The following is a 23,565-nucleotide window of genomic DNA, read 5'->3' on the forward strand; positions in this document are numbered from 1 at the left end:
TATATATATAGAAAACTTAGCAGTTATATGAAGTTCAAACTTAACTAGATTTGCTAGCGTCACATGGCGAAGTAATAAAGAAAATCTGCGACTTCCCAAGGTTCTGCCCCTCCTCCATTGTGTACCTACAAGCTTCTGAGACTTTACTTCTTGAAATGAAGGGTATTAACTCTGCAGGCAGGTGCAGTATGTGCTGCAAGCAGCCAGGAGATGGCCTGGGAGGCCTGCTGAAGCCCTGCTCTGATCTCAAAAATACCCATGTCAAAGCGTCTTCCGGTACAGGTTGCACGCGACTGGCTGGAGGCCGACCGCCCGACTCCAAGATGGCGTCTGCAGAGGCCGCCAAAAGTCAAGATGGCGACCCGCAGCCGCGCCTGCGCTCTCAGGTCTCTTCCCCCCCCCCCCAGCCCGGCTGGGGTTGGGGGCGTGCCTCCCGTTGCCGTGCGCCGGTTGTCTTCCACCGCGGTGGCTGTCGCCGCGGCTCCCTGTCGCGCGCCATGCGTCTCCTCTGCTGGTGGCAAGTACTGCTGTGGGTGCTGGGCCTTCCGGCCCTGAGCCTGGAAGGTGAGTGCGGGCCCGGCCGGGGAAGGCGGCTGCGTGGGGGCGACTCGTTGCTCCTCGGTCGCCCGGCGGCGGTGCGGTGCGGGGCGGCGGGCGCTGGAGGCCCAGCCGGCCTGAGCGGAGGGAGTGTTTGGCGCTGGCCGAGGCAAACCCTGATTGTGGCTGTGGCCATTAGAATCCCAGAACTCTGCGCGATGCCTGCGTCATGGTGTCAGTCTCGGTCAGTCCTGCCACCGGCGCCGGGAGACAGCTTCTCACTTGCTGGACTCACAGGGGGATAGGCAGTTTGCCTGTTCGCACTTCCTGGTAAAGACCAGAGCCTGAAGTCTCTCTGACTTCACAGTCCATGCTGGAGTCTATCCTGCTGGACCACTTTTCGAAGATGGCCACTCTTGCTCAGTAGGTATCTGCATGAAAGAAAGACCAGAAAACCAACAGTAGATTCCTGGGGCCCGTGCGTATAGGGACCCCTTAAATGAGGAAGGGAGCCACTCCGTGGGGCTAGAGTGGGAAGCAGAGAGAGGCCTTAGTTCATGGCTCTTTTATCCACCCCATTAAAATCCATTTCTTTAGAATTTATTTATTATGTATACAGTGTTCTGCCTGCAGGCCAGAAGAGGGAACCAGATCTCATTACAGATGGTTGTGAGCCACCGTGTGGTTGCTGGGACTTGAACTCAGGACCTCTGGAAGAGCAGCTGGTGATCTTAATTGCTGAGCCATCTCTCCAGCCCCCTAAAATCCATTTAACAGAAAAAGATTTTTCCTTCCCCGGGGATGTCCTTCAGGGAGGCAGTGCTGAGCTCAGAGAAAGGGGATGCAAGTCGTTATTATTTGGTGTTTCTGAGACAGAATTTCACGTGACCCTGGTTGGCTTTGCAGTCGCAGTTCTCCAGCCTTCACTTCCGCACCAAGCATTTTTCTGTTGCCGTTGTTTGCTCTGAGACAGCCCTGACTGGCCCCAGATTGGTGATCCTGGTGCTTGCCCAGTGCTGATTACAGACCTCATCGTTCCCACTTACGGATGCCTCACCTGAAACTGAGCCTCGGGACCAGTAAATCCCGGGTTCACGTTATACAGCTAGGGTTGAGGGTCAGGGTGTAAGCCATGTCTGCCAGATCTCACAGCCAGAAGTTGCTGTTTTCATTCCCTTTACTCACTGGCCTTAAAAATGAGGAAGGTGTATGGATAATGGGCTCTCTTGACTTTGGAAGGCGCTGGAACAAGGGATAAAGGGGCGAGAGTGTTCTTTCTCCTGGCTCGCTTCCCCGGGGCTTATTACAGGCCTGGTCTGTCCCTCACCGGAAAGCAGCAACGCTGGGAATGCCGAGAAACGGCTCTCTTTGGTCCCTGCCAGCTGTCCCAAGGCTCTAGACAGCATCTCTGCAGCAGCCATGAGATATGTGAGTGGTCCAGGCTTTCCCTTTGCCGTCCTGATCTTGGCGTTCTTTAATGTTTAAAACCAGATATGGCAGCTGAGGCCTGTGATCCCAGCACTGCATAGGTGGAGGCAGAGTCAGGAGTTCAAAGCCAGCCTCTGCTATACAAGACCATGTAACAAATAAGCAAAAGAAACAAAACAATATTACTTTTAGTTTCTCTACTTCCATGCACACATTGATAGTCCCTCGCTACTTTCTCAGGTTTTCCAGGGTTGGTAGTCACTGTGAGCTCATTGCAAAATGCAGGCTACATTCATACATTCATGTAGACCCTGAGGATAGCCCCAACTGACTAGGGCATTGGTCATGCAGCTAGGATATAGACAGGATAGAGGAACCATCCCAGCTGGTTCTTTCTCAGAGTGACTGAAAATACAAAGCCCGTTCGTTCCCCCAGAAGATACTACTGATGAATTAGCACTTGGGGCTAGCGGTGCTGCCCAGGTGCCTAGGATTGCAGGTTAGCACCTGCTCTTGGGACCCAAAATCCTATGGTAGTCTACACTAGGGGATCAGATAGCAGCCTGTTATTTTGTTACTTGTTTGTTTGAGGACTGACTCACAATGTAACCCATCCTAGTTTGAAGTCAGAGAAATCCCACCTGCCTCAGATTCCCCATTACCAGCATTACCAGTACAACTTACCACATCCAGCCCATTTTCAGAGTCTTCCCATGCATTGTATGCCATGTACTACCAGCTCTGGTGTGCAGGGAAACACATGCTGTGTATTACCAGCACCCGTGTGCAGGGAATGCATCCTATGCCATGTACTACCGGCACCGGTGTGCAGGGAAATGCATCATATGCCTTGTCCTGATTGATGGCACTGGTGTGCAGGGAAGGATTAGACGAAGAAGAGAGCCCGCCTTCCTATCTGCAGGGCATGGCAGGCATCAAATGAATACAAATTATTGAATGAATTATAAGGGTGGAAAATACATCAAGGAAAGCCCAGGACATTATTGGGTGCCATCTGGAGATTTCTTGCCCTGGTCTAGAGGTCCTTGTAGAAGCGAAGTTTAGTGCCTCCATTCGAAGGATACTGGATTCACGTGGAGGTGAAGAGGTGCGGTAGAGGGCTTTCTTAGCCGAGAAACCACCCTCAGGAATGGTCCAGGGCAGGTTGGGAACCAGACGCTATAGAGTATAAATCACGCGGGTCAGGGGAAGTCACTGAAAGTGTGTATATTGGGGAGAAGCGAGAACAGGTTTGCCCAGCAGATTCTAGTTCCCCTTGGACCGTCACGAGGAGCAGCTTTACGGAGCAGCTCTGGGAGATGGAGGTCGGTACAGCAGTTGTGTAGCGGGAGCTGGCTGTAGCCTGGTCTGGGCAGTGTTAGTGGAGTGGGGGACAGTGGATGGAGTCCGGTTGTGGCGTTCTACATTTCTTCAAACTGTAAGCACCCCCGGCTACCGTCACTGTGACATTCATGTCCTAGGACTGAGGACATCTCTCCGCTACCCCTCACAGTAGTCCTGTATGTTGCCCCACATTGGTGACATTTTCTCATTTGTTACGGAAGCGTGCTGGGGATTGCCTTTAGGAAGCTGAGGTTCGCTGTCCCCTTAGCCCCAGCCTGTCCTGCCTTTCCTCGTTAGGCTTCCTTGCACAGATGGCAGAGGGTCTCCTGAGAGAGGCTGAGTGGTGGGAAGGCCCCGGCTCTGGGTGATGCTCCCTGGGAGAATGGGCCCAGTGCCCCCATTGTTGTTTTATTTCCCGAGCAATTTACTTGAAACTAGTGATACAATAATTGTCATTTGATACATGGATCAAGCTACAATCAGTTTGTCAAGTTAAAGAAGAAATTCTCCCTCCTCTCTTTTGATGGGGTCTCACTCTGTAGCCTGGCTGGCCTGGAACTCACAGAGATCTGCTTGCCTCTGCCTCCCAAGTACTGGGTTTAGAGATGTGGGCTCCTGTAGCATGAATTCTAATCTGTCTTTATAATAAAACCCAGAGTCAGATATTAGGGGTGAAAGCTGAACGGTGAGAGAAGCAGAGCAGCAGCCACTAGTTCTTATCTCTGAGACATCCTCAGACCAAAGGGGCATCCTGCTCTGCAAGTCCCCAGACTGGATGCTCTGAGCTCCTGTCTCCTCCCACCTTATATTCCCCTCTCTGCCCAGCCATATCACTCCTGTCTCCACCTCCCTAGTGCTGGGATCAAAGGTGTGAGTTCTGTCTCTCAAGTGCTGGGATTAAAAGTGTGTGCCACCGCTGCCCGGCCTCTATGGCTAACTAGCGGGGCTTAGCTCTGATCTTCAGCAAGCTTTATCTGTTATAGCACAAGCAAATATCATCACAGGCCACCATCTTATTTTCTGTTATCTTTTCCTAGCTGGTGGTCTTCACTGTTTTTTTTTATTTCTTTGTTTATTTTTTAATTGTATTTCATGTGGCAAATCCTGCATTTCTAGTGTTCTGTGTTTATCTTTTTACTTGGCATCTGTCAGTACAGCACTCCTGACTATGGTCTCCATAACTGGAGAAGGTAGGTGACTCTCTGATAGGAAAATGGAAACCTTTTCTCCTTTTGGAAGATAAGTCTTTGGGGTTTGTTTGGAGTCAGATAGACAATATGCTGCCTTCTTTAGTTGCAGAGGAGAGTGGCCATGCGTGGCGGGAAGAGGAGCCTGGCCCCGCTCTCCAGGTTGGGGCCCTCTATCTGCATGAAGAGGAGGCCACACAGGGCCATCAGGGCCAGGGGAAGGTGGCAGAGCCTGCTGATCCTCGTGGAGATTCCGTGGTAGTGCTGTCGGTGATTCCGGGTGCAGCCGAGGACCAACGGAGTGCGGAGGCCCCAGATGGCACCTGCAGTGCGCTGGGTGAGGATGACCCACGCTGCAGCCAAGAGAGCCTCTTCGCGCTGCACGGTGCGGGTGGCTTCCCGGAGCGAGAAGAGGAGTACTACCCGGAGCCTGGAGTGGCAGAGGCTGAGCCCATAGCCACCGAGGATGCCAACAGCACTGACAGCCTCAAGACTCCCAAGGTGAACTGCGAGGAGAGGAATGTGACTGGGCTAGAAAATTTCACCCTGAAGATTTTAAATATGTCCCAGGTAGGAAGCCTGCGTTAATGATGTCTGTCTGTCTGCCTCTCCGTCATTCCTTTGTCTCTTCAAACTCATCTTATGATTTATTACTCTAGCACTCATGATCCAGTACTCTAATACTTATGATTTAATGCTCTGGTACTTGATTCGACACTCTATATTTATGATTTAATGCTCTGGTACTTGATTTGACACTCTAGTACTTATGATTTAATGCTCTGGTACTTGATTTGACACTTTATTCTTATGATTTAACACTCTAGTACTCATCAGCTTTCAGATGAACGTTCCCCAGGCTGGTCTCCAACACCTGTAGCATGAGTAATAAAAACCCAGACATAGATATTGGGGTTCAGCCTGAAGTTCATAAAAGCAAAGCAGCCAGCCACTAGGTCTTACTTCTACCTCAAACCGAAATAGCGATCCTGCCTCCATGAATCCTCAGAATGAGACTGAGCTGAGACCTGTCTCCTCCTGTCTTATATTCCTCTCTAGGACTGGGATTAAAGGCGTGCACCACCACCACCCAGCCTGTGTGGCTGCTTTACACTGACCTTCAGGCAAGCTTTATTTATTAAAACACAATGAATAGCCCACTCTAACCACCCTCAGCTTTATCCCTGTCCACTGTAAGGGTGGCGTTGAGTGACTTGCTCTCAGGGCGCGTATAGGGAAAAGATGAAATGTCACTACCGTCCGTTATGCAACACTGGACACAGCGCTGCAGGCCTGGAATCCCGGTTCTGGGAAGGCCGAGGCCTGCAGCCAGCTCCCGCTCTTTGTTTGACAGGTCTCAGAAGAGACAGGTGTTTTGGCAGGTATCCTAGGTTGATCCTGAATTTGCTATATAGCAAAGCATGACCTATGACCTTAAACTTTGGTTCTCCTGCTCCACCTCTGGGTGCTGGGGTCACAGGCCTGGACCACCACACTTAATTTTATGAGCTGTTGGGATTTGAACCCACAGCTTTGTCCATGTAAGCACTCTTGTAGCTGAGCTGTATCCCAGCCTGCTGTCTTTTTTTTTTTTTTTTTTTTTTTGACAGGGTTTCCCTGTGTAACAGTCCTAGCTGTCCTGGAACTAGCTCTTGTAGACCAGGCTGGCCTCGAACTCACAGGGATTCACCTGCCTCTGCCTCCCAAGTGCTGGGATTAAAGGTATGTGCCGCTACTGCCCGGCTTCCAGCCTGCTGTCTTAAAAAGAAAAGAGTTTTTTTTTAAAAATTAATGCACTTAATGTGCACTGGTGTTTTGCCTGTATATACTCTGTGTGAGTGTGTTGGATCCCCTGGAACTGGAGTTACAGACAGTTCTGAGCTACAGTGTGGGTGCTAAGAATTGAACCTGGGTCTTCTGGCAGAGCAGCCCTCTTAACCACTGAGCCATCTCTCTAGCCCCAAAAAGATGTTTTTTAAGTGATCAAAAGCTAGTTATTCTTGTGATAATCTTACTTCCAAGTCTTGTCAAAACATTCTACTGACAGGGGCTTGGGGTCATAATGACATTTTTCTTTTCCTAGAGTTGAGTGATAGACGCCTGCCTAGCATGTGTAAGGCCCTGGGTTCAATCCCCAGCACCACCAAAAAATAAATGACTTTTAAAAAAATCTGAATGAGGGGCTTTAGAGAGGTGGCTCAGCAGTGAGGAACATTCTGTTCTTCCAGAGGATTCAGGTTCAGTTGCCAGCACCCGTATTGGATGGCTCACAGTCATATGGAACTCTGGTTCCAGCGGATCCACTGCCCTCTTGTGGCCTCCTTGAGCAACTGCACTCAGGTACACACATCTATGCTCAGATCTACACACATGATTAAAACATAATAAAAAAGTCTTTTATAAGAAAAGAAAATCTGAACTTGAAGCATGATTAATAAGAACTCAGAGATAGAAATTGGGTTCAACCTGAATACCCAAAAAGCAAAGCAGCCAGCCACTGACTCTTACCTCAACTTAGGTTCAAAATGGCGATCCTGCCTCCAGGAATCTAGAATGAGACTGAGACTGAGAGCTGTCTCCTCCCATTTTATAATCCTCTCTAGTTCTGGGATTAAAGGCGTGCACCAGCCGGTTTCTGTGGCACACTAGTGCGGCTACTGGGATTAAAGGTGTGTGTTTAAGGTCTGTAAGGCTGACCTGTGGAGCTGTTTTACTCTATGATCTTCAGGCACACTTTATTTATCAAAATATAAATGAAATACAACTACATGAACTACTAAAGCTACAGCTGGATATTTCTGCTGGCAGATGTGTTACAGTGAGAAGTTCTCGTCCTCAAAAGAACGTGAGTCTAGTGTTTGTTCTGCAGTGAGTGAGACCGTTTCCAGATACTTAGATAAACGATGATTTCCCCAAGGGTATTCTGGAATAATGGCTGACAGTTACTGTCGATGGTCAAGAAGCCAGAAGGGCAGGATGCAATCAGCCTGCTTACATGAGAGAAGCAAACTCTAGCTCCGGGAGCCATGACAGCTCAGTGTCATAGAGGACATGGCATATTTAATTCATGAAGTTTTTCCGGGGACTGCGGCCAGCTGGCTCTCACTCCCTCCAGAGTGTCTCCTAAACACTGTTCTCAGGCCATCCAGGACTGGTTTGCTGTGTCGCACATATGACCAAGCCAATCTGGGTTGGGCTCACAACTGCCTTTAATTCCAGCTCCAGGCAACCTGTTACCTTCTTCTGGCTTCCGTGGATATCTGTGCACATATACATATGTTGCATACAAACAAATAAAAATAACATAAATTCTTTTTGATTTTGTTTTTTTGAGACAAGGTTTCTTTGCGTACCCCTGGCTGTCCCAGAACTCACTCTAGACCACACTGGCCTAGAACTCACAGAGATCCACCTGCTTCTGCCTCCCAAGTGCTGGAATTAAAGCCGTGCACCACCATTGCCTGGCAAAATCTTAAAAGATCCAAATCATAGCATAGTTTATGTTATACAATTCTGTGGACTGGGCCGTGGTCTGTGTGTGCTGTGAGGACTTAGTACTTGAGTTGACCAGTTAAGGGAACACTAAAGTGGCTTCAGGAAAGGGCAGAGATAAGTGTGCCCTGGCCCTCACAGTGCTTTTCTGCCGATTCATGTGTTCTTTGGTTCCAAATCCCAACAGTGGTTAAGGGGTTCAGTCTCCCTCGTCTCCGCTCACCCACTTGCTGCTCATTCGCTGGAGGCAGCTGGGAGTCCTTCTTGGGTATCCTTTCATAAGCACACACGTATGGCTTTTGTGGGGGGTTGCTTTGTTTTTTAGACAGGGTCCCTCTATGTATCCCTGACTGTCCTGGAACTTGCTCTGCAGACCATCCTGTCCTTTAACCTAAAGAGTTCCTTCCTTGCCTAGGCCACACAAACACATTTAATGCTGATTTCTAACTATTGTCTCTTTCTCTACAGGACCTTATGGATTTTCTAAACCCAAATGGTAGTGACTGTACGCTGGTCCTCTTTTATACCCCGTGGTGCCGGTTTTCTGCTAGCCTGGCCCCTCATTTTAACTCTCTGCCTCGGGCATTTCCAACTCTTGCCTTTTTGGCATTGGATGCATCTCAGCACAGCAGGTATCTTTGGTAGGGTTGTGGCTTATCCTGTCAACTGATGTCCGTAGTCGTATAATGCCTTTGTTGGTTACACTTCAAATATGGGCTAGGTAGTGGTGACGCACACCTTTAATCCCAGCACTTGGGAGGCAGAGGCCAGTGGAAATCAGTGAGTTCGAGGCCAGCCTGTTTACAGAGTGAGTTCCAGGACAGAGAAGGCTACAGTAGGAAGTCAACAGGCCTTTGTAAAGGATGGAAGGGAAAGGCAAGTGTGGAGGCTGCTGGTTGCCAGGCTCCTTCGAGCGCTGGTGGTGCCGGGTTCTAGGAGTCCCTAATGAAATAGTCCTCTTGTGTGTGTGTATGTGGGGGGGGCATAAGAATGGCAGGAAATGGCATTTGAAAGCAGGGACATGGCTAGAGGACCAGATTACATTGGCACACGTGGTATCACATAGGGGGTCTCTGTGATAGTAGCCTGCAGTGTGGGCCCAGCGTTGTGCTGTGCTGGGTCTGGGTATGTTTTTGTTTTTTTAATTGTCGACTTCTTTTTAAAGTGCATTTATTTATTTATTTAATGTATGTATATGGGTGTTTTGACTGCATATATGGCTGTGTACTGCATGCCCATGGAGGCTGGAAGAGGCTGCTGGATACCCTGGGACTGGAGTTACATGAGCCAATATGTGGGTGCAAAGAATCAAACTCAGGTCCTCTGAAAGAGCAACCTGTGCTCTTAACCATTGAGCCATCTCTATTTCCCTTTTTTTTTTTTTATTTTTTTTTATTTTTCGAGACAGGGTTTCTCTGTAGCTTTTGGCTAGCTCTTGTAGACCAGGCTGGCCTCGAACTCCCAGAGATCCGCCTGCCTCTGCAGATCTGGGATTAAAGGGGTGCGCCACCACCACCCAGCTTCTATTTCCCTTTTTTTAATCTTAAAAAATTTATCATTTATCTGTCTTTGTGCATGTGCTCATGTGTAGGAATGCCTGAAGAAGCTAGGGAAGGGTGTCAGGTCCCCGAGACAGAGTGAGGGGAGGTGAGCACTGGACATGGGGTGTCAGGTCCCCGAGACAGAGTGAGGGGAGGTGAGCACTGGACATGGGGTGTCAGGTCCCCGAGACAGAGAGTTTCATTTTTTTACATTTATTTATTGATTTAGTGTGTGTATGTGTTTTGACTGTTTATGAAGAAATAAGTTGTCCCTCAAATTAATAATTATCCTATTTAAAAGACTTTTTTTTTTAATTTGTGGTATGCTAGGGTGCATTAGAGGAACAGAACTGATAGACGGAATCTGTATTATTAAACAGGGATCTGTTAGACTGGCTTACAGGCTGTGGCCCAGCTAATCCAGCAAGGACTGGCTCCCGTAGTTCTTCAGTCCACGAGGCTGGATGTCCCAGCTGGTCTCGTCTACACTGGAATCCCTAAGAAGTGGGCACTAAAGCCAGCGAAGGAACGCCTCCTGGGCAGAATGGAAGAACTTGCCAGCTAGGGTGAGGGCAAGCGGGCAAAAGGCTAAAACTTCTTTTGTGTTCTTTTATGTAGGCTGTCACCAGAAGGTTTGGCCAGATTTAGGGTGTGTCTTCTTAACTCAAATTATACATATTTAGGGTGGGTCTTCTTACTTTAAATGACCCAATCAGGAAAATCCCTCGCAGGTGTGTCCAGCTGCTTGGGTCTTAGTCGATTCCAGATGTGGTCAAGTTGACAACCACGATTAGCCATCACACATGGTATGTGAGTGTCTGCGTGTGTGTGGAGGCAGGAGAGTGTCGGGTCCCTGGAGCTGAGGTTACAGGCAGTTGTGAGCTGATGCATACAGGTCACTGCGCCATCTCAGCAGCCCTAACTTAGCGACCCGTCTAGCTGCTCCAGGATAGTGTCTGCCAGGCCTAAGGATAGCGACACTGTTCAGGCTCCGACGCACACCAGACTCTGGCACTTAGGCCTGCACTGCACTCTTCCCTGCACTCCCTCCCAAAGGCTGTCGGTGACGGCCTCGCTGCCTTCCTTTGCCTGAGTGTGGAGGACCCTCGTTTTCATTACAGCGGCTGGAGCGTGTGTTTGATTCATCGGGCAGTGTCTGAAGGAGCAGAGTTACGTGCTCATCCAGCATCGACTGTTCAGTCACAGCAGAAGCCAAGGCTTCCTTAGTGAGGTTCAATAATTTCCCCAAAGGTCATAGTGAGTTCTGTCCTCAAACCACGGCCAGAACCTGGACTTGTCTGTGTGAAGGTGAATCAAGCCTGCAGGCTGGTTCTTCCGAGTTCTCCCTTCCTAGATGTCAGCCTCCTGGCATGTAGGTTGAGTCATGGATTCCTTTGTACCAATTTGCCAAAGAATTGCTTACTATGCTGATCCTTTTGAGGGAGGGATGGGCATTATGAAGTTCAATTTTTTTTTTTCTGTCAAGAAAATTGACACACTTTGTTTTATCCACAAATTAGAATTTTCTGGTCTGAGTTGTTTTGACATTTGGAATTTAAATAGTGGAACCACTGGGTCTTGGCTAGAGCCATGTGCTAATAGCAATTGAGTCGGATGGCAGAGCAGGAGCGCCCGAACCCTGACCCATGAGGAAGTGGTGAGGAGCAGACCAAAAGTCAAGAGTTCGACATAGGCAAGCCATGTGAGAAAGCATGTTTGGGGCTTTCTAACCTGCCTCCTTCTTTCTCCTGCAGCCTTTCCACCAGATTCGGCACCGTAGCTGTTCCTAACATTTTGTTATTTCAAGGAGCTAAACCCATGGCAAGGTTTAATCACACAGACCGAACTCTGGAAACGCTGAAAATCTTCATCTTCAATCAGACAGGTATGCAGACATAATATTCTGAGGGGGAGAAAAGACACGATCTCACTGTGCAGCCATGGCTGGCCTGGAACTCGCGCTGCAGACCAGGCTGGCCTCGAACTCACAGAGATCCGCCTGCCCCTGCCTCCCGAGTGCTGGGATTAAAGGCGTGCTCCACTGTCGTGTGTTCCATTTATTAATCCATTTGCAGATGTTTGAATTCCTTAGTGTTTGCCAAAGCTTATGGCCCTATGGTTTATTTCTTGTAAAAAGTTTGATTGTGGTGAGCTGAAGAAACCTTCCCCTGGAAAATGTCCCTTTTCAGACTTACAGCCTTCGCCACAAGTGTCCGCTTCTCTCTGAGGCGTACTTCCTGGAAACGAGTACAGGTTAGAATGCACCTCAGTGCACATTCTGCTCAGTTTTCTTCTAACATGAGAGAGCAAAGATCCTCATTAGCTCAGAGGTGAGAGGCTGCAAGGTCGCTGGATTCCTGATTGGTGTGGGGAAAGAAAGCCATTGTGTGTAATGCTTGTGGATAAATTCTAGGTGCCCGCCATCTTTAGTGATCACTGACCCAATTGTTCAAGCGATTCTTTCAGTAACTTATTTAAAGGCATCTTGACTTTAACATAAATCAACCCATGGGAACATTTGCGAGTGGTCTTACTTGTTGAGCTTTGGTCTTAAGAGAACAAAAGTCTACTCTACCAGGACGTTGGCTAGGAAAGCTTTGAGGAGCCACAGAATCTCTGGAGGTTTAGCTTTGAACTGCTGGACAGATGCCTGACCCTTTGATGTGCTGGGAAGAAAGGCAGGTGACAAATCGCCCTGGCACGCAGGTGAAATCCGTCCAAGATTCGCTCGCCGTGCTGTTTGCTTAAGGGTCGCTTGTCATTTTGCATGCCATGCATGGTGCTGTAGACAAGCCTTAGATGTGTTTTCTTTCTAATTTGAAACAATTGATTTCTCTTTCAGGTATAGAAGCCAAGAAAAATGTGGTGGTAACCCAAGCCGACCGAATGGGCCCTCTCCCCAGCACGCTGATAAAGACCGTGGATTGGCTGCTTGTGTTTTCCTTATTCTTTTTAATTAGTTTTATTATGTATGCTACCATCCGGACTGAGAGCATTCGGTGGCTGATTCCAGGACAAGAGCAGGAGCACGCAGAATAGAGACACTAAAGGGAAGAGGAGGTGCCCGGCAGGGCTGATGTTACAGTCGCGGGCATTTTCTCTCCAAGCGCTGACTTGCAGCGGAAGTCGGATTCAGGAATCAGGTTCTTGTTGAACTACTGGAGGGCTGGAAGGATTGCATGTGGGCGTGCTCTTACTGTGAGAATTCGCAGATGCAGAAGCGCTCACTAGAATCAACTGTTCTTGATTTTAATACTTGAACATGACGAATTCCTCTTCCAGTGTCGTTAAGCAGGAAAGTATGAGAAAAGTACCAGGAGGGGTGTGGGCCTCTCAGTAGCACCTGTGAGAAGTAAAAGGTCATGCGCCCATTGTTCTGTGATCTCTGCTTTCTCTGAAGGAATTCCAAGTGATTTCACTTGTTTCTAGGAATGGCAGGTGTTGGGGGGAAAAAAATAAACATTCTAATTAAAACCTGTTAATTCTGTGCTGGAGCATAAAATTCAGTCAGTTATATAACAGCTGTGCATGATTTGAGACTTAAAACTCTGAGCACTGGCCGGGCGATGGTGGCGCACGCCTTTAATCCCAGCACTCGGGAGGCAGAGGCAGGCGGATCTCTGTGAGTTCGAGACCAGCCTGGTCTACAGAGCTAGTTCCAGGACAGGCTCCAAAGCCACAGAGAAACCCTGTCTCGAAAAACCAAAAAAAAAAAAAAAAACCAAAAAACTCTGAGCACTGAGCTGGGTGATAGTGGGCATGCCCTTGGTCCCAGCACTTGGGAGGCAGAGGCAGGTGAATCTCTTGATTTTAAGGCTAGCCTGTTTTACTGAGATCCAGGATGGCCATGGCTACAGAGAGACTGGATTGAAAAACCAAAACAAACAAGCCTGAACCCTGAGCTGGGTTGAGATCCAAAAGAAATATGAAACACCATTTCTGTCTGAAGATGAGTCTGGTCTAGTTGAGGACACATTTAGAAAAGAGACGACGTGGGCTGCTGAGATGGCTTAGCACATAAAGACGCTTGCCACCAAGTGTGAAGACTGTTGTGTGCGTTCAGTCCCTGTGTCCGCATGGCGGGAGGAGAGAACTGGCTTCTAAAATATGTCTTCTGACCACGTGCACACAGGCTTAGAAAAGTGCACATTTTATAGAGACAACATATAATTTATACAAGCCTCTTTTTAAAATTATTATTATCATTGGTTTTTAGAGACAATTTCTCTGTGTTGCCCTGGCTGTCCTGGAACTCGCTCTGCAGATCCTCCTGCCTCTATTTTTTTGATAGGGTCTCATGCAGCCTTGACTAACCTGGAGCTTGCATTGTAGACAAAGCTGGCCTTGGATTCATGGAGATCCTCCTGCCTCTGCCTCCCAAGTGCTGAAATTAAAGGCCTGTGCATCATGCCTGGCTTGATAAATTACTCTTATACTAATTTAGACCTCAGTGCGTATGAGATACTCTTCATCCTATAGAAATAAGAGTGTTGTGTTGAGAGCTTATGACTTTATGGCGTGTATAACGTCATGAGCAGCCTTTGCTGGGTGTCCACTGGAGAAGGGGACTGTGACTCTGAACGACACCATTATGTCTGTTTGCAAATGAGCAAACAGGCTGAGAATGATCAGGCTACTTGCCCAGCTTACAAAGACAGTAAGTTCTCACCTTGACCTGTAGTTACAAATCTAAGAGAGGGAGCAAAGAAACCTTAGTGATCCCGTCTCACAGACACTCGAGTCTTTTCTGTGTGAATGCCAGCTACTGTTTAAAAGTTACACATACAACTCGGAGATTGCTACTGTCAAAAGGCTTCATTTCAGAAGGCAAAATGAAGCATGGAATAACTCATTACTGGCTGTGCAGACCTTCATTGTAGGGTTTTGTATTGTGTTCTTTGAATTGGAGTCTTGAGATGTAGCTCAGGCTGGCCTTGGACTGACTCCTCCTGCCTCTTTCTCTTACTATGAGATTCCAGGTGTGTGTCACCACACGTGGCTCCAAGCCTAGAGGAATGGCTCTGCCTTATTCTCTGCCCCAGCCCCAGTGACCTTTGGATGTGTTTACCTCTGGTCTTTCTCTAGTATATTGCTGTGACAACAGAATCCAGCACTGTGTCAGGGACCTTTTGCCATGATAAACCAACCCAAAGTGAGATATCGAAGAAAGGGTGGTTTTTTTTTTGGCTTATGGTTCCAGAGAGAGTCGGAAATGTTGGGGAGGCAGAGAATATGGAGGTGAGAGATCGCCTTTTTAGCTGCAAACAGCAAGTGGAGAGAGTGGACTGGAAGTGGGGCATGGCCACAGACTCCCAAAACCTCTCCCCAGTGACACATCCTCCAGCCAGGCTCACCCTCTGGAGGTTCCATAACCCCTCAGACAGCACTGCCAACTGGAGACCAAGTGTCCAGATACCCTGGCCGGGGGGCAGGGGGGGGGCGGGGGGGTGTCGCTCATTCAAACCACAACAAGCAACTTTGATCTTTGTGATTTTTTGAGACAGCCTTGGGTGTGAGCTAGACTGGCCTCAAAGTCTCCAGCTGCCTTAGCCCTGGGTGCCTCTCTAGCTCCTGGCGTGTGTTACCACACACAACTGGCATACCACCTTTGTTTATTTTGCTTATCAAATGATTAGTAGTTCCCTGTTGTGAACACTGTAAGACCTTTCCCTTCGTCGTATTTAGTGTGTATGTGCTCAGGCACATGCGTCATGGCTCACAGGATGAGGTCAGAGGACAAGTTGTAGGAGTCGGTTCTCTCCCTCCACGATGTGGGTCCCAGGGATTGAATTCAGGTGGCCAAGCTTTGGTGGCAAGCATTTTTACCTGCTGAGCCATCTTTCTGGCTCCCAGGAGTTTTCTTCTCAACCTTAGGTGTAGAATAGGCTTTGAAGTAGATTTAACATACTTGTCTGTTAATCTGGATATTATAGTATTCTCATTGCCTTTGGAGTATCTTCTGGAATGAGAATTAGCCTTCTCAAAATGAGATTTTAGGCCAGGCACGGTGGTGCACACCTTTAATCCCAGTACTCGGGAGGCAGAGGCAGGTGCATCTCTGTGATTTTGAGGCCAGCCTGGTCTACAGAGTGAGTTCCAGGACGGCCAGGGCTACACAGAAAAACTCTGTCTCAGAATACAAACCAAAAAGAAACATATCCTTTTAAAATATAAAATTCTGGGCTGGAGAGATGGCTCAGTAGTTAAGAACATTGCCTGCTCTTCCAAAGGTTTTGAGTTCAATTCCCAGCAACCACATGGTGGCTCGCAGCCATCTGTAATGAGGTCTGGTGCTCTCTTCTGGCCTGCAGACATATACACAGACAGAATATTGTATACATAATAAATAAATAAACAAATATAAAAAAGATTAAAAAAATAAAATATAAAATCCTTTTATTGTTTTGGTTTTTGAAGCCAGTGCGTCTAGAAGAGCAGCCAGTGAATGTCCTGAACTGCTGTCCCCAGCCCCAAAGAGACGTGTCTTAGTGTCCATTGCTGTGAAGAGACACCATGACCACGGCAGTTCTTATAAAGGAGAGCATTTAAAGTGGGGTGCCTTACAGTTCAGAGGTTTGGTGCATTATCATCACGGCAGGAAGCATGGCAACACACAGGCAGACCTGGAGAGGGGACATGGGGCTGGAGAGGTGGCCCATTTGAAGCCCCAAAGCATACCCCCAGTGACACACTTCTGCCATCAGACTTTCCTCTGGTCTGCCAACATGGAGACTTGTTCATTGAGAAAGCTTGGCCTTTAGCTTAGGCTGTCTTAACCAGCTCTTATTTAATTTGTGTTCTGCCACATGGTATCACCTCTCTTCCATCCTGCAACTCCTGTCTCCTCTCCATGTCTGGCTGGTGACTCTGCTTTTCTTCTCTGTCCTCTCTGTCCCCGGAGTCCTCTCTGTGCCTAGAAGTCCCATGTAACCTCTTTCTAGCTATTGCCTGTTCAGCTTTTATACCAATCACAGCAGTACGTTTTCACACAGTGGAAAAATATCCCACAACACACTCCTCCAATGAGGCCACACCCACTGCAACAAGCCCCTCCCCATGTCCTAATAGTGCAACTTCCTGGTGACCAAGCATTCAAATCTATGAGCCTATGGGGGCCATTCTTATTCAGACCACCACAGTGGGAGGCTCTATTCCAATCTGCAGTCTAGGGAGTGAGAGAGAGGGTGGCCAGATTCCTAGCAGACCATTGGTTTGCTTCTAATACTTAACTCAAACTACCTACATGGGTCCCCTGGAGGGAACGCAGAACAAGGTTATTTGTTGCCTGGAGAAGAGAAATGAACATTAGTCAGAAAGCTGGGGTGAAGGGGAGGAGGTGGAGGAGCCACTCAAGATTGGTCCCATCATCACAAGCCAAGTGTGGCGTCCACCACAGAGAAGTTTTTAGCAAATCTTTGCTTAAGGGCTTAAATCTTATTAATCTGGGTGCTTTTTTAAATAATTATTTTTGAACTTTATTTTTTATATGTATGGATGTCTTGCCTGCATGTATGTGCACCATGTGTGTGCCTGGTCTACTGGAGGCCAGAGGAGGGCGTCAGATCTCCTGGAACTGGAGTTACAGACGGTTGTGAACTGCCATTTGGGTGCTGGGAATAGAACCCAGGTCCTCTGTAAGAGCAGGAAAGTGCCCCTAACCTCTGAACCATTGCTCCAGACCTGAGAGTCTTTTTATTTTTTTTAATTAATTAAATTAATTAGTGGTTTTTTGAGACAGGGTTTCTCTGTGTTGCTTTGGAGCCAATCCTGGAACTAGCTCTTGTAGACCAGGTTGGCCTCGAACTCACAGAGATCCACCTGCCTCTGCCTCCCAAATGCTGGGATTAAAGGCATGCACCACCACTGCCTGGCCTGAGAGTCTTTTTAAAAAATCAAAAAAGCAAAACAATTAAAAGTGTGTTTGTGTCTGTGTCAGAGGACAACTTGTGGCGACAGCTCTCTCCTGCCACCAGTGGGTCCTGGGGACCAAACTTAGGTCAGCAGGCTTGGCTGGAAAGAACCGTTACCTGCTGAGCCAGCTTCAGGGCTCACCTGGGAGCTTCTTGGACAAGAACAGCACACACAGTGCCTCTGTTGGGTGAGGATGTCACTTTCCTAGGCCCTAGCACCTTTCTCCTGCTGCTTTATAGCTACACTTGGGATGCCATGGTCCAGACAGGTGTAAGGAGGGAAAAGATGCACCTCTACTTTGTTAACACACAGCTACCAATTCATTTTCTGTTCTCAGCTTCTCCCTCCCTCCTCCTCTTCCAATGTGTAGGCCAGGCTGGCGTCAAACCTCAAACCAGGCTGCCTGTCCTCGCGATGCTGAGATTCCAGGTGAGTGCCACACGCCCTGCAGGGATCCTCACTTTCACATGCAAATTTCAAGAATATTTTCCATGAACATAAGCATCCAGTGAAAATACTAGAAACAAGACTTTTAGTTTCTTTTTCTGTAGTAGCACGAATTCTAGTTGGTCTTAATAAGTAAAACCTGGAGTCAGATATTAGTGGGTGAAAGCTGAAGGCTCAGAGAAGCAGAGCGGCCAGCACTAGAGAGACTTTTTACCTCTACCAATGCTCAGACCCAAGAGGCGGTCCTGTCCTCAGACTGCATCTGTCTCCACCTAACCTCAGACTGCCCTGAGTTCCTGTCTCCTCCCGTCTTATATTCCCCTCTGCCCAGCCACGTCCCTCCTGTCTCCGCCTCCCCAGTGCTGTAAAGATGTGGGATTCCAAGTGCTGGGATCACCTTTGTGTGAGCTCTGTTCTCTTTTAGACAGATTCAATCTTGTGTAGCCCAGGGTGGCCTTGAACTAACAGAGATCCCTCTGCCTCAGTCTCCTGGAATTAAAGGTGTGGGCCACCACTGCCTAGCCGCTAGTGGCCAAGCTCTGTACCCCATCTCCAGGCAAGCTTTGTTTGTTAAAACATAAAATATCACTACATTTAAGTTTTTCTCTGTGTAACAGTCCCGGCTGTCCTGGAACTCGCTTTTTAGACCAGGCTGGCCTCAAACTCACCGAGATCTGCCTGCCTCTGCCTTTTAAGTGCTGAGATTAAATTAGGTGTGTGCCAGTGCCGCCTGGCCAGAAATCAGACTTTTAATTCTACCCCGGCACCTCATCCTTAGGCATAAGCCTAAAGAAATGCATGCTGTCATCCAAATTACTTCGAGTCAGTTCTGCAGGGCCAGAACAGCGCCCTCAGACTACCCTGAGAGTGCCCAGCACCCTCAGACTACCCCGAGAGTGCCCGGCACCCTCAGACTACCCCGAGAGTGCCCGGCACCCTCAGACTACCCCCAGTTTTTCTTTTCCAGATTATAATATCTTGTCATTCAGGCAAAAAGCGGGTCAAGACTAAATTTTAGGCTATTTTGAAGTTTTATATTCTTTTCTTTTCTTTTCTTTTCTTTTTTTTTTTTGGTTTTTCGAGACAGGGTTTCTCTGTGGCTTTGGAGCCTGTCCTGGCACTAGCTCTGTAGACCAGGCTGGTCTCAAACTCACAGAGTTCCGCCTGCCTCTGCCTCCCAAGTGCTGGGATTAAAGGCGTGTGCCACCATCACCCGGCTGGTTTTATATTTTCTAAGTCCATTTGGGATATATGACTGCTAACAATTGTGAAATCAGTCTTTTTTTTTTTTAAATAAAGACTTATTTTGTATATAGTTTTGCCTGCACATATGCCTGCATGCCAGAAGAGACCACCGGATCTCGTTGCTGGGAATTGAACTCAGGACCTCTGGAAGAGTAACCAGTGCTCTTAACTGCTGAGTCATCTCTCCAGCTCCGTGAAATAAGTCTAAATGAACTGTTTAGTAAGTATATCCTTTTGCCAAATTCTCCTTAAAACTGATGAAAATAAAATATGCATTTTTTGAGACAGCATCTTACTATGTAGCCCAGGCTGGCTTCTAATTCCCAGCGATTTGTCTGCCTCTGCCTCTAGAGTTCTGGCACCAAGCCTGGCAAACAGATAATATTAATGTGTTAATTTAGAAAAAATAAAGGACCTGGGCTTGTCCGCAATCCTCAGCTGTTGGAAGGTGGAGGTAGGCGTTCAAAGCCAGCCTTGACAACGTTGTACCTTGGCAACGTGAAATTGTCTCAAGAAAGGAATACAATAAAGTCACTTAGTTTAAAGAAGAAAAAAAAAGGTGACCAGCCGGTGGTGGCACATTCCTTTAATCCCAGCACTGAGGAGGCAGAAGCAGGCGGATCTGAGTTCGAGGCCAGCCTGGTCTGCAGAGTGAGTTCCAGGACAGCCGGGTCTACACAGAGAAATCCTGTCTAGAAAACCCAAACCAAACCAAACAAAAAGGATACACGCTGAACTAAAACCCGCAGCAACATTTTAATCAAAACTTATCACAGTGTTAAAACCCTGGCCCCACACACCATTTTAAAGAGTGAATTTTATTGTCAATTACATCCCAAGGGGGAAAAAATGGCAAAAGAATAATAAAGATTAATACACACACATATGGCATATAAAAGAACACGTCTCAATGCACGGGAGGCAATTTGTCTCAGCCGGTCCCCCGGTCTCCGGTCGCTCCGGGGTGCTGCACCTGTGCGCGCGGCAAAGTCGCTGCAGAAGCCAAGGCCACCGAGCGCGGACGGGAGGCCCACGGACCGCGAGGCGCTCCCGCCAGCGTCCCCTCACCCGGCGGAGGGAGCTCAGGCTGCAGCCAGCACCCGCGGGCGCGGCGGCCACCCCGCTCCGGGGGCCTTCGGGGCTTGGGCCGCGTCAGGCAGCGCGCCGGGCAGCCCGGGGCCATGGCGGTGGCGGTGCGAGCGCGCGGCGCCCTTCGGGGGTTGGCGGCGCTGGGCAGCCGGGGTGCGAGCCGGGCGGCCATGGTGAGTGCGGCCGGTGCGGGAGAACGGGCCTACGGCGGGGAGGGGGCGGCTGCGCGCGCACCCCCGCGGCTCCCGCGACTCACCTCGACGGAGCGCCGTGCGCACGCTCGCGCCCCGGCCCTGGGCAGGCAGAGGCTGGAGGACGCGCGTGAGTTCGAGCCCAGCCACGGCTGCGGGGTGGCACCTGCCGCAAAACAAAACACCCCGAGCAACTTCCGTGGTAGTTTATGAGCTTGCTCACCGGAAACAATCTCGTGTAAGAAAAACACCATTCTAAATGTGAAGATTAGTGGCGAAGCCGATGGGCCGTGGCCGCTCCGTGAGCTGCGGGCGGTACCGGGCGGCAGGCTCCCCTAAGTGGCCACTGAGCTGGGCAGCCTTTGTCGTGAGCTTTAGGAAGATTAGTGAATTACCTTTCCCCCCACGTTCTTGAACGGCACATCGATTTTTCTCACCACTTCTAAAAAGGACATTTTAGTTTTCTTATTTCAAACATTGGTGTTTTGGCCGTGCATTGTGGCCAGCCATTCCTGCGCCTAGGGAGACTGAGGCAGGAGGATTACCCGAAGCCAGCGGGGCGTGCTGGGAGCTCGGAGGAGCGAGCGCAGCGAGATCCTGTGGGAGGGGTTGGAGGGGTGAGCTGGAGGGAGAGAGGATTGAGGGGAAGATTTAACACCAGCGCCATCTAGTGGAGAATGTAGTATGAAGCTCACCATTTCGTTTTCAGGCGCTTATGAGAGCCCGGCTGAAATTTTTTTTTTATGAATAAGTCATAGACATGATTTATATTCCTGTAAAATTTCTATAATTAATTCCCTAAAACAAATATTTTTATATTGCACAGTAGAATTGTTGAAGTCAGAAAATTACTACTGATAACGTCCATTGTTTTTGACTAATGACTTAGAATTTTTTTTCTGCTGTAATTCAGGACTAGTTATTGCATTTGGCTAGTTAACATAATTTTTTTAAGTTAGTAATTTATTTAAAATAATTTTTATATAAGTGTGTATGTGTGTGTTCAGGTACACTAAACATATTCTCCTATGTGCCCTTCCCCACTTGTTCCCTTTCTTTGTTTTGTTTTATTTTGTTTTTATTGAGCTATATGTTTTTCTCTGCTCCCCTCCTGCCCCCTCCCCTTTTGCCCTCTCCCATGATCCCCACACTTTCTATTTACTTGTCTTTTTCTACTGCCCGTAGATTAGATCATTTTGTTTGTTTTTGATGAGCTAGGTCTTAAGTAGCTAAGGCTGACCTTGAACTCTGGATACACGTGTGTTGTGGAATATTACTTTAACTATGTAAAGACGTGTTGCATTTGTTTATGCTGCATTTGCTTAGTTATGTAAAGATGTGTGGCTGTTTTTCCTTATCTGCCAAAGGCACCTGATTGGTCTAACAAATTGAATGGCCAATAGCTAGGCAGTAGAGGGATGGGCAGGGCTGGTGGGCAGAGAGAATAAGTAGAAGAGAAGAAAGAGAGGAGAACAAGGGAGAAAAAGAGGAAGATGCTGGGAGTCAGCCAGCCTCCAGCCAGACATGGAGGAGGCAGGAAAGTAGAACATACAGAATGAGAAAGAAAGGTAAAAAGCCCCGAGGCGAAACATAGATGAAGAAATATGGGTTAATATAAATTATAAGAGCTGGTGGGACAAGCACAAGATAAGACTGAGCATTCACAGCTAATAATAAGTCTGTGTCGTGATTTGGGAGCTGATTGGTGGCCCAAAAGATCATGGTGTCTGGGCCAGAGCGAGCCAGAGTCTCTGTTGGGCACCATCACGTTCAAGGTCTCTGTCTTTCCCCCTCCTTTCAACCCTGCCACCCTCCCTTCCCACTCTGTCTTTCTTTGAGTCTGGCAATGGGGACATAGATCAGGCTGGTCTTAAACACAGATTCACCTGCCTCTGCCTCCTCAGTGCTGGGGTTAAGGTGTACAATGAAAGATCTTTTTAAGTCTTTCAAAACCAAAATAAGCAAAGAAGATCTTGGCATTTTGATACTGTAATATCCCTGCTATAGATAGACCCAAGATCCCTAGAACCCAGACTGGCCAAGTGTAGCAGACAGCAGTACAGAGTTACAAAGGTAACTGTTTACCCTCCCCAGGTCCTGTGCTGCATCACCTTTCCCTCCATACCGAGGAAAAACATGCCCTGGTTACTGTGGGACTGTGCTGGGGGCTGGGAAGACACCTCGCAGTTTAGATCACTTGCTGCTCTTGCAGAGGACCTGGGTTCTGCTCCAGTGCCTCATAGGATGACCCACAACCATCTGTAACTTCAGTACCAGAGATCTGATGCCCTCTTCTGGTGTCAGTTAGTAACATGTATGTACATAGTGCATGCACACACACACGCACACTTATGTATACACCCACACACAGGAAAAAACACAAAATAAAAGTAAATAAATCACACCTTTAATCCCAGAACTGGGGAGGCAGAGGCAGGTAGATCTCTGTGAGTTTGAGGCCAGCCTTTTCTACAAAGTGAGTTCCAGGACAACTAGGGCTATTACACAGAGAAACCCTGCCCAACCCTGTCTCAAGAAAAAAAAGTAAATAATTTTTTAAAAAAAATAAACCATATTAGCCCCCTCCAACAAAAGGGTTCTGCTGAGGGTATATCTTTTGGGGGACCATTAGTGTTATGTAGTTGAATTAGCTCCATTTCACAGTCCTGACTTGTGGAGTATTAATTCAAGATGTGTTTATGTATTCATTTATAGTATTTGTTTAATGGTGCAAAGATGTGTTGCATTCTTTTTTTTTTTGGTTTTTCGAGACAGGGTTTCTGCATTCTTTTTTTTTTAATTTATTTATTTATTATGTATTCAATATTCTGTCTTTGTATATGCCTACAGGCCAGAAGAGGGCACCAGACCTCATTACAGATGGTTGTGAGCCACCATGTGGTTGTTGGGAATTGAACTCAGGACCTCTGGAATAGCAGGCAATGCTCTTAACTGCTGAGCCATCTCTCCAGCCCTTGCTGCATTCTTTTATGTTACATTTGTTTATGAGGCTGTGTTACTTTGCCTGCCAAAATGTATCTGATTGGTCTAATAAAGAACTGAATGGCCAATAGCTTGATAGGAGATGGATAGGTGGGGCTGCCAGGCAGAATAAATACAAGGAGAAAAAGAAGAAAAGGGGTGGATTGAGAA

The 23,565-nt window shown here is 48.0% G+C and overlaps 2 protein-coding genes across 2 annotated transcripts in view; both read left to right on the top strand.

The window, feature by feature from the left end:
* The first annotated feature begins 295 nt into the window (after window positions 1–295).
* Window positions 296–13,011, top strand: Txndc15 (thioredoxin domain containing 15). Its single transcript, XM_050144302.1, has 5 exons — window positions 296–564; window positions 4,603–5,066; window positions 8,457–8,620; window positions 11,284–11,414; window positions 12,372–13,011. Exons 1-5 carry the CDS (start codon window positions 324–326, stop codon window positions 12,566–12,568), a joined length of 1,197 nt encoding a protein of 398 aa, XP_050000259.1. The 5' UTR covers window positions 296–323; the 3' UTR covers window positions 12,569–13,011.
* A 7,030-nt stretch (window positions 13,012–20,041) lies between these two features.
* The window catches only part of Pcbd2 (pterin-4 alpha-carbinolamine dehydratase 2), a 49,341-nt gene continuing 45,817 nt past the window's right edge, over window positions 20,042–23,565 (top strand). Inside the window, exon 1 of the mRNA XM_050144422.1 lies at window positions 20,042–20,394. Within this exon, the coding sequence (XP_050000379.1) occupies window positions 20,314–20,394 (81 nt within the window). The 5' untranslated portion in view covers window positions 20,042–20,313. The remainder of the gene's footprint in view (window positions 20,395–23,565) is intronic.

Source organism: Alexandromys fortis, unplaced genomic scaffold (assembly GCF_014885135.2).
Source record: "Alexandromys fortis isolate MF-2015 unplaced genomic scaffold, M_Fortis_MF-2015_v1.1 scaffold_1, whole genome shotgun sequence".
In the NCBI taxonomy this organism is placed as follows: Eukaryota; Metazoa; Chordata; class Mammalia; order Rodentia; family Cricetidae; genus Alexandromys; species Alexandromys fortis.

Excerpts from the sequence above, each read along its gene's own strand:
- Txndc15 (XM_050144302.1), top strand. The coding sequence starts at position 324 with ATGGCGTCTGCAGAGGCCGCCAAAAGTCAAGATGGCGACCCGCAGCCG. Across the intron at positions 5,067-8,456 it reads AGATTTTAAATATGTCCCAG|GACCTTATGGATTTTCTAAA; the intron begins GTAGGAAGCCTG and ends CTTTCTCTACAG. Across the intron at positions 11,415-12,371 it reads CTTCATCTTCAATCAGACAG|GTATAGAAGCCAAGAAAAAT; the intron begins GTATGCAGACAT and ends TTTCTCTTTCAG.